This window comes from Macaca mulatta, chromosome 18 (genome assembly GCF_049350105.2).
Source record: "Macaca mulatta isolate MMU2019108-1 chromosome 18, T2T-MMU8v2.0, whole genome shotgun sequence".
NCBI lineage: Eukaryota > Metazoa > Chordata > Mammalia > Primates > Cercopithecidae > Macaca > Macaca mulatta.
The window spans coordinates 57,436,012-57,455,658 of NC_133423.1; the positions used below are offsets into that span (position 1 = coordinate 57,436,012).

Consider the following 19,647-nt stretch of genomic DNA (forward strand, 5'->3'; position numbering starts at 1 on the left):
ATGACGGCTCTAAAAAGGAAAAAAAGAGTTATTTCCTGTTGCTCATTAGCTGAGAGGATGCGCTTTAGAGGTATGTGTGCTCTGCCTCAAAGCAAAAGCATTGTTAGCGTTTATCAAGGTAACATTTAAAAATAACTACCCCAGTACAAAAGAACTTCAGAGGAAATATGACTGAAGCTATCAGTCTCCCTTCAGGTCTGGCCTTGAGCTGCATAAGACTCTAGCTGCATTCTCCATTACATTGTTATCCTTATCAAACAATGCAAACAATTTTAATGAGCTTATCTACTAGAACATATTGCCAGATATGTTAATGTAAAAATGATGCCAACTGTACAGGCCAACTCATTAATCAAAAGGCTCACAATACAATGACCAAGATCAGTCCCATCCTCAAAACAGACCTCAGTAAAATACGAGGAATTACCTTCCTACTGTAAATAAGAAGGAAAGGCTCCCCACCCAAGCGGTGGCCATAAACTCCTTAGAAAATGCAAAACAGCGCCCAGTTTTTTTCAAGTCCTTTACAGTCTAGTCTCTTTCTAACAAACCTAGGGTTCTATGGAGAAAATTTTGGTGAATGTCTGACACTGTGACCTCTGCTGTCAATCCCTGCACCAATCAGCGAGCAGAATTCTTACAAAGCTCCATCAATCTGGCGGTTTAACATCACAGACTGCAGCTTAATCTAGAGGATTCCATCTTTCCTGCACACTCTCCAGGTTAAGCGCAAACGTTTTTCTCCCCATCCTCCCGTTTTCTGCCTTTTGGCACAGCTACCTAATGGCTCCTTTAAAATCTAAAAGGGAAGGAGGAAAGGAAGTGCTACTGCCTGTCTCCCTTTGGACAGCGGGGGGAAAACAGCATGCATTTTTATCAGTGTGGAAGGAAAGAGATGGAGGGAGACCCCTTGCAGGCAGCAAACCTATTCACAAAATGCTTTCCATCTGCAGTCGCGGAGCCTCAATGCAAACCCAACATGACACATGGAAACAGATACCAAATAATCACAACCGCCTTCACAAATGTATGCCTGCAGCAGGGGTCGCAGGCAGTGTCTGCTCCATTATATAACGGGCTGGATTTCCGCGCGCCCTCATCGCGGTCCCCGGCGCTGCTCTCGTGCCAGCCCCATTACCTGTAGGAACGCTCCCCGCGCACTGTGTGCTTCCGGAAAGGAATGATGGTCCCGTTATTATCCTGGATGATGTCGTTGTTGTTCTCGCCATTTGGGGACAGGGTTTGGGTCGGCCCAGGCATTGGCGCACTCCCGAGAAAGGGAACAAACTGCTGTGGGCTGGCTGGTGAGGAAGGTAGCTGCGTCTTCCCGCTCGCTTGCCTGCTCCGCACGGACCGTGCCTGCCGCCTGCTCGCTCACTGCCTTCTCCCAGCTCCCGCTCGCGCTCCGCCCTCCTGCGGCCCCGCCCTCTGGCAGCTGACGTCAGAGCGCCGGCAGCAGCACCCTGGTCACGTGGCCGGCCTGTCGCCATGGCAACCCGCTAACTCATCACCTCGCCTCAATTCGCACAGGGCCGCGGCGTGACCACGCCAGCAGCTCCAGGCAGGCACCGGGGTAGGCCTACATCTGGCATGTAAAACCCCAGGCCACCCTGCAGCCCCCCTCGCAGACTCGCCTTGTCTGAAAACCAGCTCTTCCTCTAACCATTTCCTTTCCGACCCGTGCTCCAACTGCAGCTGTGTACACAAAAGAACGATTCATGCAAAGGGGTGTAGGAGACCCTTTAACTCCTTCAATACCAAGTTTTTATGCCATGACAATTAAACTTGGTCAGGTTTCAGAAAAACCTAAAAAGGACGTGGTGGCCAGCTTGTAGAAAAGGTATCAGACTAAGAGGTTAACATTTCTGCCTTTCTCCCTTTCTCCAAATAGCAGCAACCATCTCCCCAAAAACAAGCCAAAAAGCAAAAACCTACAAGGAAGCTGTATTTCCTTCTAATCAATGTAGCCTTTAATAATGTGAGGATTAAAGATGGCAAATTAAGAGATCATCTGTACAAAGGAATCCCAAAGAGGGGTTTTCTGTTAAAAAAAGATAACCACCATTTTAGAACATCACAGTTACCCAAAACCCTCCAATTCAAATTTTTTATGCTGCCTCCTGATACAGATCATTAATTCGTTGCCATTTATTCTATTTCCATTTGAATTACACAAGTGATCACCTCATTTAGTATTTGAAAGTGCTTAACATTCAAGCTGTTCTATATCCTTGCAATGCAGTTTTCAAATATATTGGCTATGTGACAAATACTATTATTATTCCCATTTTAAAGATGAGTAAACTAGTAAGATTAAGTAAATTGCTTAAGGTCACACAGCTAGGAGGTGAACTGAAGCTTCCAAGTGACATGCTTTTATCAATGTGACTGGACAGTAATGATCTGTAATATGAGCTCAATAAATATTATAAATCAAGGTAAGAATTAAGTACTTCCAAGATGACTGTTGTGAAAAGATAACTGTGAACAGAATTGCTAGCACTGTGCCGTCTACGGGTTAGATTATAAACTCAAAAGACCCTGCATATGTTCAGTGCTGTCCTCCACAGAGGAGAGGAGATTTTTTTTTATTATTATTTTTTAGAGGCGGAGTCTCGCTCTGTCGCCCAGGCTGGAGTGCAGTGGCGCAATCTCAGCTCACTGCAACCTCTGCCTCCTGGGTTCTAGCAGTTCTCCCTCCTCAGCCTCCCAAGTAGCTGGGATTACAGGTGCACACCACCACACACAGCTAATTTTTGCATTTTAGTGGAGATAGGGTTTCACCGTGTTGCCCAAGCTGGTCTCGAACTCCTGAGCTTAGGCAGTCCACCCACCTTGGCCTCCCAAAGTGTTAGGATTACAGGTATGAGCCACCACGCCCAGCCAGGAGAGATTTTGAAGGATTCTCTGCTTATCAGCAGTGGTCTCTGACCTTTTATAGGGTGAAAAGGGAAGAAGAATTGGGGTGTAAAAGATACAGCATAAATATATGTGTCAGAAAGTATTAAGCTATGACTCACTCCATATCATTGTATGGTTTATCAGCTTTATCATTTTGTGATACAGATATTAAAAACAAGTAAATACTTTGTCATTCCTGACAATTCTTCAGCATATGTCCCTGGTAATAAGTTATTTCTGGTATCAAGTTTCTGGAATTAGAATCAAATGTTTTACAACCCAGATGGTAATGATGATCTCAAACAAGGGGCCCTACTTTTTTCCTTTCTATTTTATACTTTCCTCTTGGGCTATTATTTTAATAATTTTATCTTTTGCTTCTCCAGTTAGTCCACAGTGCACAAGTTGATTCCTTCATCCACATCTCACTTTACATAAGATTTTTTTTCTTATACAATCAGATCCAATTCTGACCTAAGACTTACAAGGTACACAGATGAATATCTAAGTACCAAAGATACACACCAAGCTTCACATTGCACTATGAGCTAAAGGGGCATGACAGTGTAGTCATTCTTGCAAAGACCCATGCTTCCTCTTACTGTTTCTGTTACTTGACCTGCTGCTGTCAATTTCCTTACTAATTTGCTCCCTTTCACAAAACTTCCCCTTTTAGGGGGGACAGTCTGAAATTGAAAGGCACAGTCTACAAATCAAATATTTAATGTCCTCAGAGTATGCTCTCAATCTGGGTTCTTTAGTACAGATCACTTTTCCATGATCCCATATTTAAGTAATATGTAAAACATAATTTGTGTCATTGTGGGGACTAAATTTGTCAGAATTTGAATGCATAGTTCATTGATCATACTAACTAATTTTGTGGAGAGAACACACCCACTTTGTTTCTAGTCTGCTCATGAAGGAAGGGGTGGGATGATGGCCAAGAATTTGGGCTGATGGTCTAAAAAGGGAGGGGCTGTGAGTCAGGTGAAGGGCCCCAAGGGCCCTGTAAATCTTCCTCTAAGACTGCTCTGAGCCACACTACTATAAAGGGACCCACAGAACTCCAGAGACCAGTGATTACCCTCTGAGATGCAGGGGTAACAGGGGTAATAATTTGAAAATATTAAACAGATGTGTTTTCGTTCCTCTCCTCATAAATCAGGTTACCTGGCAGCCATTTTCCAGCTGAGCCCTAGGGAAAAGGGAGGGCAAATTCCACTTGGAGAAGCAGAATGGTATGATATAGGGAAAGTACAGAAAATGCAGGAAGGATGAGGGAAGAACTCACCCTTTCCAGCCCCAACTAAGGGTAGAAAGAATGGGTGAAGGGAGGACAAGGCAGGGCCTCCCAGCTCCAGGTCTCTAGGCTCAAATCCTAGAAGGGAGACATTGGATAGGCTGAAGGCAAAGCCTAAACCTAAGGAACTCCTTTTGCATCATTTCCCTTTTGATACTCTAGGAAACCACTACCATAAGGAGGGTCTCCCCAACACCAAGCAAGGTGTAGCCTCATCACAGTAAAGACTAAAATCGGTGGCTTAGTATGACTAAGGAGAGGGTAGGCTTAAATTTCACTCTCAGACTTTTCTTTTGCTAGCATGCAATGTAGAAGGTATCTAGAAGTTTCTGTCTGTCCTATAAGGGGATAATCAGGAAGTGGAGCAGATGTTGCTATCAGAGGGCTGAGTTTGTGATGGTGGTGGGGGTAGAGGGTGTCAGGAGGGAGTGTCTTTACAGCAGAGGTGAAGTGATATTTAAGTGGGTCCACAGAATGGAACATTGAAGGCAGAGCCCAAATAGGAGAAATAGCCAGCTCTGAGGAATCTACACAGGGCCAGGCCCACACCTGTAGAGAGAGAGATACTACAGCTGTAGGGGTCAGCATAGACCACCAGCAGAATGCCCATGGATGAGATCAGACCAGTGACTCCTCAGCAGACTCAGATATTACAAGCCCAAGAACCAGTGTGAGACCAGGAGGCCCCTACTCTCCCACCCTCTTGTGTTCCTATAAGCCCCACTCACCTATTCCTATAGACACCATCTTGCAGAGGGGCCAGGGAAAGGAAAGATATATAGAGACCGAATAGTCACCCAAGAGATGATTTAGACCATCCATCCAAAGATGGTCTACAATGGAAGAGGCTGTAATACTGTGAACTAGTAAGTTTAACACTATTTCTGGTTCCCCACTACCCAGCAGGGTAGGGAGAATTAGCCAGGTCATCCTAAGAGGCGGAAAAAAAGACTAAGCTAAAATGTGTTTGTACATATGACTGTGGATTCAGGTTTTGTCTTATGTGCATGGGTACATCTAAAATAAAGCATGTACTGACCATTGCCCTTCACCTGCAACTGCCTATTGGAAAATAACTCCTGTCACCAAGCATCAGCATTAAAGAGGGGGCCTGGGTCCTGGGCTTGACTTCACCAGATGCAGGTTCTATGACCTTGGCAAGTTACTTTGTATCTCTAACATTTAGTTTCCTCATTGATAAAGTAAGGTAATGATGCTGGTTTCTCCATAGTGCTGCTGTATGGAGATTAAATTATATAACATATTTAAAGCACTTACCCCAGTGGCTATATAACAAATGCTCTTTAGTGGCAAATGTAATTTTTAAGTAATATATTAGGCATATCCTAAAACATTCATTCATCCATTTGAAACTTAAAACGGACTTCCTTGTATACTAGGAGCTGGTGAAAAAGAAAAGTCCCAGGCTTTCACTTCAAGGAACTCCCAGTGTTGTAGGTGAGCAAGGGTAAAAATAACTGTCAATTATGATTACAACACAAGTGCTATAGCAATGGTACCGCATAGGGTGGGATGGGACCATTGAAGGTGAGCACCTAAGTCAGAATGGAAACTTGGAAGTAAGTCTGAAAAGTACACCTAAAATATTGGATGAGTAATAATAGGAACCTTTTTTTTTACAGTTCATTTCTATGCACCAGACAGAATGTGAGATCCCTTAGAGCAAAGGCTTCAGGAGTTTTGTTCACTGCTCTATCTGCAGTTCCTAGAACAGGACCTGGCAGATAGTAGGCACTCAATGAATATATAATGAATTCGTTTATTCAACAAATATAATCTGATTTGATTCTCACAACAACCCTAATGAGAAAACATTAAGTTCAATGAGAAGCAACTCATTCAGGATTGGATATTAGGTTTTCTTAGCCCAAAAGTTCACACGCTTATCCATTAGGCTATATTGTCATTTAAAAGAGGAATGGCAGTGTAGAGGGAAGATAAAGGGCTTTTCAAGCAACTATTCCTACATGCAGAGGTAGGAAAGGTTATAACATCTCTGGGAAACAGCAGGCTGTTTAGTATGGACAGAGAACACAGTGGCAGGAGATGGGGCAAGGATGAAGGTGCAGAAAGGTCTTATGGCCAAGCGAAGGAGCTTGATCTTAATTCTGAAGGTGACCTGGAACCACAAAGTGCTGTAAGAAGGGAAATTTATGGTGACACTTGCATCATAACAAAAAAGTCTGATGTTGACAGTAGTATCGTGGATATACTGAAGAAGCAGTTTAGGTCTTCATCACTCTTTGACTCATTTTGAAGACCTAAACTAAGACAGAGGCAAGGGGTTGTAAAATTCATAGGATATAACTCAGGATTTGGTGACTAACTGGATGTGGATGCAATCGTTGGTAGGAGTTAAGAGTGGATAATGAAGGAAGAAGAGACAGCTCAAATGAATCCCAAGTGTATGACTTGCGTGGCCAAGTAGATAATGGTACCATTTATCAAGCTAAGGAATACAGGTTAAATTGTTCTTTTGGAAGAAAGGTTCTCATAATGTGTTTTGGACACAGAGAAGTACCTCTCGAACATGCTAGTGGTCAATACTAGCATGTAGTGTGGGTGTTCACTAAGTATTTGTTGAATAAGGGAATATATAGGTCTTAATGTGATGAGATGTGTTTGACTTGGAGATACATATTATTTGGAGGAAGTTATATAACAGGAGGTCATTCCAGCTGTGAGTTCTCTCATTCAGGGAGAAAGAGAAGACCTGAGATGAAACTCTTTAAAGGCTGATGATAAAAGAGAAACCTGCAGAAAGAGACTGTGAAGGGTTTTACCTAGTAGTGCAAATCACAGGAAAGAGTGATTTCAGTGGGCCCAAAGGAGAAGCAGGTCTCACAAAGGAGGGAGAGGTCTCTAGGGTCAAACGTCACAGAGAGTATGAATCAGATAAGGAAAAAGATATGTTTACTAGATTTGATAAGATGTTCTTAAAGATATTTTTAAGAGGCTGGGTTTCAGGTCAGACACATCAATAACTACTGAATAAAATAATGAAATCTTTTAACAGGTAGGAGGCACTGCAATTTTTCATTAAAAACATGAATTTTATGACTGAAGCAAGATATTCCAGGAAGAGATATACTAAATCAGGGGTGTATCTAACGTATCTGCAACTAATGGGAATCAGCAAGTATTTGTACTAAAAAGCTCCCAGCAATACAGGAAGGATGTGTTAATTAATGACCAACTGTTAAGCATCAAATGAATTGATCCTACTTTCAGGCCCCTCTTGAGGTCTAGATCCACCAAAAATAAAAAACAAACAAACAAACAAATGTTTAAAGTGCCTGTTTGTAGAACTGGATTTCTAAAATGGACTCGGAGGATACAGAGCCGGAAGCATGAGAACAGGGAGCCAAAAAAAAAAAGAAAAAGAAAAAAGAAAAATCAGCAAGAGGTCCCAGCACACAGGTGCAATCGAGGAAGACTGAACCCCGGCATTAACTCAAATTTTTATTTTGAGTCCCTAGCTTATAGCACAATCATGTTTCTCTTAGAACTTAGGCCAGAGAGCACAAATAATTCTGTATTGACAGAAATCATCATCCCTCCACTTCTCCAACACATATGGTTCATCTAGAACAGGGATTTTTGCATTGCCTTGGATTTGAGAAATTCTAAACCATGATAGCAGAGAAGATATGAATTCACTAGACAGGAATGAATGTTAATCTTGATTCAGTCCCAGAAACACCTACTCATCACGAATGCCTTTTTTCAGGTTAAAAATGTGTTCGCTGAAGCTGATAATCACTGCTGTCAAAGGCATTCACAGCTGTCACATCACCTTAGATCGGGGCTTCCTTAGATCATTATCACCTCAAATACAGACAGAAGATTCCACTTAGCAGTCACCTCTGCTGGTTCGAGACAAGCCATTCCCCCCATGTGTATATTTTAAGATATTTTCCAGTAGGGAATGGCAGGTACAGTAGTTATCAATGGCTGAAATATATGCTTCACACCCAAAACGACAGCAGTGAAAAAGTATATGATTGGCCGGCCAATGGTACTGGCACTGAAATTGCACTGGTGGCACAGAAATGTATTTGAGACTGGTTCTTCCTCACTACCTTTAACCCAGAGGCATAGGAAGATTTTATTAGTTCTTCTGGATCTGGTGAGATTTCCATGACATGCAAATACCTCCTGGCCTTAAGTAATAGCATTTTATTTAAGAAAAATTGGTGAATAATATTTTCCTCCAGATGAAGAAAGCCGTCTTCAAAACCAACAGGCACAGGTATGCTCCTCTAGAATTGACTTTTGAGATTACTTGTCTTTGCAGATTATTCATGCTCAAAAGGCAGAATTTTTAAGTCTCCTACTTGCTGGCAAAATAGCAAGGTATCCATGATGTTAAAACACAGAACACGCCATTGCATGAGATAAGATTTCTCTCTGTGTTGGAATTTATTTCTAATTTGCTTTTTCTTAGATTTTCGCAAGCTTGGATTTAATTTTGTAGAATAACTCATAGAATATGATGTGAATGCAATTTAAAAACACTCAGAGCATTATGATTTCTGTAATCATTCAATCAAATCTGTACGATGTGAGGCTTCAGTCTATTAAATAAAAATGTGCTTTTGAATTATACCATCTGGTTAGATTTAAGAGCTTTAAATATGTTTTCCACAAAAATACAATCTGATAAAAGTTATAATAGAAAAGTGTATTAAGTATTAGGAATATAGAAAAGAAAGTAACCAGGCCTGGGGATACTAGAAAAGCTTCACTAAGATAGTAATATTTCAATTAGGCCTCAATCATCCATTCTACAAATATTTATTGAGCACTTACTATGTGCTAGGAACAATTCTAGGCATCAGAGATGCAGAAATTTGTAGACAAAATTCCCTGAACTTACACTTGAGTGTATGAGCAAGTGTATGTGGTAGGGTCAGGAGACAGCCAACACAAAAGTAAAATATATATAGTGTGTCAGATGGTGGCAAATGCTATAGAGACAATTAAAGCAAGGAAGGAGGACATGGACTACAGAGGAAGGGTGTCATAATTTTAAATGGGGTGACCAGGGTAGACATTCCTGAGAAGGTAATCTTTAATCGATGACCTGAGAGAGGTAAGGGACACAGACCTGTGATATCAGAAGAATATTTCAGGGAAAGCCAACAGAAAGTGCAAAGGGCCTGAGGTAGGAGCATGATTTGTTCAAGAAACATGAAGAAAGTCAGGTCACATGTATGCAGCACCGTGAGTGTGAATGTGTGTGTATTCTGGGGATGGGAGAGAGAGCTGTAGAAGATAAAGTCAGAAAGATCACAGAGAAACCAGAATGTGCAGGGCTTTGAAAGTCTGTTGTAAAGAACTTGGCTTAAAACCAAAGTTAGAAACCAGGCATTTGCAGGAGTGTTAGCAGTGGCAACAGTGATGTGGGGATATTCTCTAGTCACATTAAAAGCAACACCTAATATTTGAATACTTTTTATGGGCCAAGTGCTATGCTTAACAATGAGGAGGTATTTTATTCTCACAAGAAAGGGGCTATTCTAAGTCCCATTTGTCACAGGAGGTAACTAGTTCAATAACTTAGCCAGATAACCAGACAGGAAATGGCAGAGCTGAGCACAAACACACTTGCCAGATGTCAAACATGTCATTCTTCTTTCCTAGCTCAGTCTACCTTCCACTAAGGTCTGATTAACCTGGAAGGAAGAATGCAGAATCCAGGGTGGGGAGTGGCAGGGATGAGATAGTAGATGGTTGCAGAGGCAAGAGACTGCTGCCATAAAACAACACTTCCATGTAGGGAGCAAGGAAATAAAACCATACCAGGGCTGAGAGACAGAGAGAATAAAAAGGACCTAGGGATGGGAGGCTGTACAGGATAGCAGTATCCATGAGAGTGAGAGATCGGAAGAAATGGAGGGAGAAGAGCTGTAAATTATGGTTAAGAAAAAAGAGGAGGGGAGTGAGGAAGAAATGCTAGGATTTGGGGTTAGCAGTATATGCGATTGATAGAGAAAAAATAATTTTCTTATCCTTATTTATAGTGATTAGCTATTTTATTTCTCAGTAAGCCTCAGTTAGCAATGTCCATTTCTTTGATACCTTCTGGAGGGAAAGGAAACCGCAGGCATTTTTTTGGTATTTGTATTCAAAGCTACAATCTGCTTTCATTTTCACTATGCCAAGACTGTTATAATTCAACCATCCAGCTACAGACATGTCTATTTGAGTGCTCTCGTTAAAATGTGTCTATGTCCAATTTCATGAAATTCCTCTATTTCCTTTCTCTATTTTATTTCCATCTTAAAATAAAATGTATCCTTTTGAAGTGACTGGGTAGGACAGCTAAAAGGGATTAAAAAGCATCTTGGGCTCAGTTGGGTATCAAGAGAAATGAAGAGACTCCAAGTACTGCTAACAAATAAATAATCTTGCAGACAATTCAGAAGCTTCCCAGAGAAGATTTCCTTAGGTTCTTAAAAATCAACTAACTCACTGGGCTTTATTTCTGACTTTGATATTAAAGAGTGCAAGCTGAGTGGCAACTCCTTAATATAAATACAAAGGAAATCAGGAGAAAGTGGGGAAATGGTCATTCCATCAGGTGCCAGGGACCTTCAGAGCTACTCAGAACCCAGGCCATCAAGTGGCAACCAGGGACATTGGAAGGAAGTGTCTTCCTGAGCCTGGAACTTTTCTGTCAAGTCTGATGTGTACCACGGCAGTGCTATGGCTTGTGGATGGCTCCTCCACAGCGTGTCAAGGGAACATGAGGCCGACAGCTGGAAAGCAGTGTGAGTAATGGAAGAGAAATTCTTCATTTTCTGACCTCATCCAAATAAAATTTTTTAAAACAAAATTAAAGCAGCTTATTTCATTAGGAAAAAAATGCAACTGGAAATCATGAAGTAAGACTAAGTTTCCATCAGAAATGTTTTAATTAGAGCTTATGTTTTGTTTCCTCAAGTGCTTAGACACCAAGCATCTTCCTGTTCTCAATTCACATTGACTCAACATGTACAGAAAGTGGAAACGAAGGGTCCAACTGCATAGTTGTAGCACACGAAAACATAATGGGCCTCCTTTAAGAAGCCTCCATTTAACTTCTACATAAAGGAATCAGACCCCTAGGAAAACCAGAGGTCTTAGTCTTAATATGTGAGACATATGAGTTAATAGCTGATAGATCTAGAATCAAAGCTTGGAATGAACTTCTCTACACAGCCTGTCTTCACACCATTCCCACCAGCCCACAATTCCAGTCTCGTTGGGGCAGATCCTATCTGCCTTCAATGATGCAATGAAATCATGAATGAGAAATAATGGCATGTAGTATAAAGAGTATACACAATGAATATTATTTTGTTTGCTCCTCCCTCTTTTGGGAAATTATTTCTTCAAACCCTGTGGTTGTAGCAGAGCTTGCCAAATATAATTATTCCATCCTCTAGACCCTGAGGATTGATTCAGAGAAAGGCCTATGACCCAAATCAGGTCATTTAGAATAGTTCTCTAGATTTTTCTAAAATTAGAACTGTAATGTGTATGTTTTTGGGGGGTTGGGGGATGGTATCTTCCTTATAAAAGGTAGTACTTAGGAATTAAGAAAATATAGTATACGTTATATATTTACTATATTTTACACAGAAGAATAGCAAAATTCTGAGTTCGTGGTTTCGATGAATATGCTTTGGATTTGAATCCAGGTGCTTACAAGTTGTGTACCTTGGCCAAATTACTTAACTCCTCTAGCTTCAGCTTCTTCACCCATAAAACAGGTATAATAAGATTTGCTAGGTAACATTTTGAAATATAAACCTAGGTTCCTGCCTTGTCCCCTGTGGCCACAATTTTTTCTTACTCTTCCATTCTAGAGGTTGGATTTATTTCTCCTCCCTTTGAATCACTATGGCAGCTTTGATCAATAGATTTTGGTAGAAATGATGCCAACCAGTTCTTGACCTAGACCTTACAATGACAGGCAGCTTTTGCCTTAGTCTCTTAAAGGTCAGCTGCCCTGTGAGAAGTTCAGCTACCCTGGAACTACCATGCTGCCCTGTGAGAAGGCAGGTCAGCTGCCCTGTGAGAAGTCCAGCTACAATGGAGGAAGTACCAACCAGGTAGACAGGCCCAGAGGATGGGACCCATGGAGAGGGAGGGGAAGAGAGGAGAGACCACCAAGAGTACCAAGGCTCCTGCATCTTTACCCACCACAGCTGACTCTATATGGATATATGGATTAGAAAGGAACCACCTAGCCAAGACCTTCCTGAATTCCTGGTCCACAAAACCATAATGTATGACAAATGGTTATTTTAAGTTAAGAAGTTTTGGGGCAGGCTGTTATGCATTAACAGATAACAGGAAAACCCTGTTGGTTCTCTATTGTGACTCCAAACTTGGTGGATTAAAATACCAACAATCATTTTATTATTATCTCTTGTAATTCTGGAGGTTGACTGGGCTTGGCTAGGTGGTTGTCACCCATGGTCTCTCATGTAGCTGTGGTTGGAAGATAACTGACTACTGAAGTCATCATAAAGGTTTCCTCAGTCTCACGACTGGTGGCTAATGTTGCCTTTTAGTTGGGGCCTCAGCTGGGACTCTGGCTGGAACACCTATGCAAGGCTTCCCCATGTGGCCTGGGCTCCTCACAGCATGGTGGCTGGATTTCTAGCACAATCATCCCTAATAAGCAGGCAGAAGGGCATGGCAGTTTTAAAACCTAGTCTTGGAAGTCACAGAGCATCACTTCCATTGTATTTTGCCAGTCTGGGCTGCCACAAAGTTCCACCCAGATTCAAGAGGAAGGGCTATCAACACCACTGGTAACCTAACTAGGAGGAACGTCAATCTCACACTGCAAGAAAAACTGGTGGGATGGGAGAGATTGTAGTAACCCACTTTAGAAAACCTGCCCCACACACCTGCTGAATCTTCTTTACTCCCTGAGTTCTCAGCATGGGGCAGGAATGCAAGAGAGAAAGAAAAGAATCAGTGTTCAAGTTCCAAGTTTCAAAATCAACTTGTAAGCCCATGGCAGAGAAAAAAACCCAAAGAAAATTTATGAGACTCAGGGTCTGATTTTCAACTATCAAAAGCTTAAGATCTTTCAAAGACTCAGAACCTAAAGTTCATACTATAAGCCACAAGACTACATGGCTGGTTAGAGATGTTGGGTTAGGAGCTGGTGAGTGTCCTTGAAGAGGGACTCTGCCTGCTCTCCTATCCCCAGCCATGCCCCAAGTTGGCATGGGAATTTGAGAGTAGAGGGAACCTGTCCTCTGCTTTATATGTGGAACCCTGAGGGATGCCAAAGCCACACAGAAGGTCCCTAGTCACATTGGCACAGGAACAGCTGGGTGCAGATGCAGGTAAAGTGTTTAGGGCAACAGCAATTTTTCCACAGAGCTAGTAAATATTTTGGGGGAGGGAGAAAGAACAAACCTGACCCCATGTGGTAATGAAAAGAACAGGCCTCTGCAGACTGTGCCTATTTTCCATGGGGAGGGTTGCCATGGAAGCAACTAAAAAAAAAAAGTCAAATCTCCATTCAGGTTTCCAGAAGCACCTTGTAAAAATGTGAGACTGTGGTGTGGTGCCTATATTCATCACTGTATTCTCTCACTTCCTGAATAAGCAGGTCAGAGGCATGCACAGAAATTAGGTTGTGGCCATTTGTTTAGACAACACACAGTACCTTTAATGAGGAAGCTTCTCTCCTACTTGGCTCCCTCTCCAGATCTCCTGCTTGAGCTGAACTCATAGCCAGCACTTGGTTTTGCATCCTCAGAATGTTTTTCCCTGTCTATCCATCTGTCTGATTGAGACATCATACCTGTTCATTTCACAGGGGAACACGTATGTCCCGCCCATTCCTCTCCGCTGCTCACACCCTGCTCCAGACACACTCCTTCCTCACACCTACCTCATGAGTCTCTCTGGAGAGGTTTCCTTGCTTCACAATCAGTTCACATCTCACCACCAGCTCTATCTTCCCTCTTTTCATTTTTGGAAGTCTTCAGTGGTTCCCTATCATTTCAAGACAAAAATTCTAAGTTTTTCTTTTGGCACTATAAAACCTAACTACCTTTAGAAACGTATCCCCCCACCGGGTACAGAAAGAGTAAGATTGCATTTGGTTTCGGCCTAACCTGGAATGTTAGTTTTGCCACCTGGTATCAGCATAAGCAAAGCTTCCTCTGTACTTGGTAAACAAAGAGAAGAACCTGTAAACATTCCTATTTGGAATCCTTCATAAATGCTCTTGGAAGAATCTATTACTACATCTGATTACTCCATTGAACTGTGTTCAGTGGAACTGCTAGACTTCTAAGCTGTTTGAAAATAACTTCAGCTTGCTTTATTAAAAAGCTACAGAGAAGATAGCCATTTAGTGAAATGAATCCTGATGATGTAAATGTAAATGTTAACAGCATCTGAGCTGCTACCTCTGAGTCCCTGTCCTCCCAGGGTGAAGAGGACATAAAGCTGGGAACATTCAGCCACAACTGTCTCATCTTTATAACCGCTTTAATTATAATCCGAGTACATCATTAAAGTCAGAATCACAATGTTTTAAACTCATTAAAATATCAGCTAAAAAATTCAGAGGGGATTATTGGCTGGAAGAAATGAAGACTTATAGCATTGCTATTTCCTATTGAGGGTTAGAACATGCAAAGTTCCACAGAGGGTAAGTTTTGAGGCTGGATGACAAGCTCCAACAATAGTTTCTTTGGCCAGTCACTTCCATTTGGACACAACCAGCTGAACAGCAGCTTCACATTCTGCACGCAAAACACTCAACTCTGGGTAAAGTAAATCATTCCACAAGTGGCCTCCTTCCACATTCACAGTACTCGAGAAGAGTTCCTGAAATTTGGACACAGTGCCGTGGAGCACAGCCAAGAAACTTCACAGTGGTTATGAAACAGCTGCAAATCCATGCTTATGTCATGCTTCGTACAAATACTCTATAAAGGACACATTGGATCAAGAGTAGAAATATGGCTTTGCTAGTACTAATCAAGGTGAGAAGCAGGATTTCACTAAAAAGACTTCGGAATAACCCTCTAGCATTCCCCAATTATGTAATTCTAAAATGTATAGTTAATCTGTATTTTTTATATTTTTCCCCCCTCACCCTCCAAGCAAATTCATCATAGTATTAATAGCTGTTCACCACATGGAGAAAAAAAAAAAACAAGCAGCAATGAATTAAAGAATCAGTCCCCTCAGAGGTTAACACTAGTTTATCTGACAAAAGAGAATGTCCCATAACAATGAGAGTTGTTGCCATCCTTAACATTGTCTGTGATATAAAGGACGATACTAAATTTACTGAAAAGGTCTATTTCTAAATTCCTCTTGAATATCAGCCAGGCAAATGTAAGACCAAATTTTTTGCATGATTAGAATTCTCTCCAAAATGAGAAATGAAGGTTAAATGAACTTTCAGATCCTGATCTGCAGATACTCTTAGTAAATTTTATTCATCTTCAGATTCTCTTCTCCATTCACTGAAGAAAAGCAAGTTATATTGTTATCAACAGAACCAAAATAGGTTCATTTGTACAAAATGCTTTGTTCTACTTCAGTCTGAAGAAAACAGCATTTATAGTCAAAAGGCTTTCAGCAAATATTGCAAAAGATATTTCATGAGTAAAGGATGCTGTCAGGGTGAGAATAAAAGGGAGAGGGACACAGAGTTCATCATTTACAGAGGGACTGGAGAAAATGTCCATTCCTCCTAGTTTCAAGTTAGGAGTTTAAAAACCTTTAGGAATGAGGATGAAGACCTGAATGTTGCTAAAAATCCCAGTTTATGGTACCAGAACAAGATAGTCCCAGAACTCTGAGTGCTTCTAATGCAACAACACTTGGGTACTTTCCCCCTGCTACAAACCAAATCATTGAAAGGTATCTGATAGAGCCAGCAGACACTGTTAGCCTGAAGCATCAACAGTGTTTATAGGAACATTATGACCAAAAAATTATTTTTTACTGTGCCCTACAGTGGTTCTTTATTGTAGTATATTTGACATTTGTGATTAAATAAAAAACAAATTTAGGTTATCATATTCTTATTATGGTACATATTTGACAGTATAGTAAAATGGTTATATTTTGATTTGTCAGCTATCCTGGAGAAATAGTACTCAGTGAAAAACAGCAAGGCATCAGTAAATAAAAAAAATTAAAATATCATCCTGGGCATCATTTAGTCAGTGGCTTCAGTTTCAATTACCTCTTTAATGAATCTAAAAATATTATTCATCTTAGCTTCATCTTCTTTTTTTAACCTGTCCTCTTCAGAGTATCTACTCAACAACCGAATCTTACCAATTCTTCTCCAACTGCTTCTCCAACTGCCTCTCTCAATCTTTCATTTCCAACATGTTCATATTACTTGAAATGTAGATAAGCGCAATAACTTCCAAGAATCTCTCTACTTCTATTCCCCTTCCTTCCAATCCATTAATATATGTAAACAATTTATATATATATATATATATTTTTTTTTTTTTTTTGATACGGAGTCTCACTTTGTCGCCCAGGCTGGAGTACACTGGCGCAATCTCCACTCACTGCAAGCTCTGCCCCACAGGTTCACACCATTCTCCTGCCTCAGCCTCCCAAGTAGCTGGGACTGTAGGTATCTGCCACCACACCCGGCTAATTTTTTTTGTATTTTTAGTAGAGACGGGGTTTCACAGTGTTCGCCAGGATGGTCTCCATCTCCTGACCTCGTGATCCGCCTACCTCGGCCTCCCAAAGTGCTGGGATTACAGGCGTGAGCCACCGTGCCCGGCCAACAATTTATATTTTTAATCAGACAGACACATGTTAAAAATTGAGGAACAGAATGTATAATATGAAAAGTAAACATCTTTCTTAACTATTATTCTTTGCCTTTACCCAATCCCATTTTAAAGAGTAAATGTTTTTAAAATTATTTCTGTTTTTAGTTTTTCTGAGCTTGTGATTGTCACTCTAAAAATTCAGGTATATTCTATTCTTATCAACATAGTATCTATTTTGCATTATAAAAGAAATTTAGAGTGTTTCTATTACACAACATTTTAATTACTTCTCACCTCCCCTCTGAATTTTATTGGTAATAGTTTTAATTATTCTAGTGGTTACTTTTACAACCTTTAAGTAAAATTCTTAAAATTATATTTCTTGGCTGATTTCAAGGCACAGTACCTACTGACTCTCTATTATGTTTTCTTGCAGCCTTTCCTACTTTTAATTAGTATGGTTTTCTGATTGTGTTTTCTTTATAAAAATGACTAGCATCTACATTATTATGTTCTGTGACTATGGTTATCTTCCCTGTTTTGACTACAGATTGCTTCTAAGCTTGAAATCTAGTAAAGAGGATTTAAGATTATATAATTTCTTATCCTCTCCAGAATCAAGTGGTATTACCTCCATAGAGAAGGCAATATAATCCTCTCATTAAATCTTGCAACCCAAAGAATATTCCAATAAAAACATCAAAGTCAAATGGATTCTTTTCACATGCCATTTATTGTTCAAAAGCATGATTCAGTTTAAGATCAAACTTGAATCTTAACATACATTTTTTTCCTAGAGCTTTTAACTACTTTTTTATTGACAGAAGAAGCATATGCCATTATCTTATGATAAAAAATACTCAGATTCTACGTCTAAGTATAAGCCATAGAATCTGGGTTTTTCTTCAAAACATTCTTCATGAAACTTACTAATTTGAACAAATTACTTTGATATCCCTGCTAGCATCCTGGTATTTCTTATACATCTTGTAATTAGATTCTTTCATTAGTTCCATAGTTTTTTAGATGTTATGTCATTCTTTATTTTTTCTCTTTTACTTTGCTGGAGTCCATCTAGAAATTATTTTTTGAGAGATACAGAGAGGTAAAGTTTTCAAATCTTTTCATGTTAGAAGTTATCTATTTGTTTTTATGTTTTATTGATAGTTGGAATGTCCAAAATCACTTCCCTGACAACTTTGAAAGCATGGTTCCACTGTTTCTGAGCCTCCAGAATTGCATATTGACGTCTGCAACATGCAGGTGATGACTCTTCTGTATGTAATCACTCTTCTCTCTGACCCTCAAGCTCTAAGATCTCTTTTATTCTTAAATTTCATGAGGGTGGACCTAGGTTTGGGTTTTTTAATTCATTGTGGTCAACATTCAGTAGCCTCTTTTAATATGAATCCTTATACCTTTCTTTGTCTTCAATGTCTTCTTAACACTCTTCATAAAGAATGCTGGACCATTTAGATCACTCTTCTATTTCTCTAATATTTTTCTAGTATTTTCTGTCTTTTCATCTTTTGCTTTATACCCTGTGATATTCTTAGCCACACTAAGTCCAATTGAGTTTTGATTTAATTATATTTTTAATTTGTCAAAGTTCTTGTACTTTCTGACCACCTTTTACTCATAGCAACTGTTTTTTTCTGGGAGGAGTGGGGCAGTGATGTTTAACGGATGCAATACATTTTGTCTGTTTAAGGATATTTGTTAATTTTTTTCTTCTATTCTCTGAATTACGTCATCTAAATTAGCTACTTTTTTTTTTTTTTTTTCAATTTTTGCTCTTATTTAGCTGGCAATGTAATCCTATGCCCTTTCCGTCTTCCAGAACTTTGTCCATTTCTGGTCCCCATTCATGTTTCCATAAGTGTCATGGATTTGCTCTCCTTTTTAAATTTTGTTATTTCAGTTGAAGAGCTAGAAAGATGGGAGCAAAACTGTATTTAGACTGCCATGTTAAAACTCACTAATTTTTCTAGAATATACTTGCATCATGTTCAATATTTCCCTCATTGTCTAAAATATAAAGCTTAAATAATGGTCTGGTATTTGGGACTCTGCACAGTTTGACCCTAGTTTATCTTTCTTCCTTAATCCTCTGTTATTCACACTAAAGTATCAGGTTCTCTCTGCCCCCTTGAGATGGCCTACATTTCATTTCTTGCCTGGAATGTCCCTTTTCCTTTCATCTACCATTTTACACAGGTATGCTCGGCTCAAAGACCACATCTTCTGAAGTCTTTTTGAACATTCCAGGATACCCCTAATTCTGTATCAGTTAAAAATACGTATTGAGTTCCATCCAGATAATAATTCTGTTTCTTGTGCCAGCAATGACAATTTTTCCAACCAGAATTTTCTTCTCTGCCATTTTTACTATATAATCTAAAATCATTTTACCTAAATGAAATTTTAAAAGCAAATGCTTCATGCTTTTATGTCTCACTATACAATGAAAATATCAAATTTATGGACACAGCCTTTTAAATAAAGTAGTGTTCTTGAGCTAGGAAATTTTTATTTTATAATTGAGGGGATATGTTTTCTTGAGTAGGAGGCAAGAGTGGTTAGACAGTCTCATTCAAAGACACCTTTACAGAAATAGATTACTTCTGGTCAGAG

The 19,647-nt window shown here is 40.0% G+C and overlaps 1 protein-coding gene across 10 annotated transcripts in view; it reads right to left on the bottom strand.

Moving 5' to 3' along the window:
• Positions 1-19,647, bottom strand: part of MAPRE2 (microtubule associated protein RP/EB family member 2) — a 163,998-nt gene that overhangs the window by 102,922 nt on the left and 41,429 nt on the right. For 2 of the 10 annotated variants that reach the window (XM_077974653.1, XM_077974654.1), the window contains one exon: positions 14,136-14,239. The exons of 5 other annotated variants lie outside the window; for them this stretch is intronic. In XM_077974653.1, the coding sequence (XP_077830779.1) occupies positions 14,136-14,140 (5 nt within the window). In that variant the 5' untranslated portion in view covers positions 14,141-14,239. 10 annotated transcript variants of the gene reach the window in all.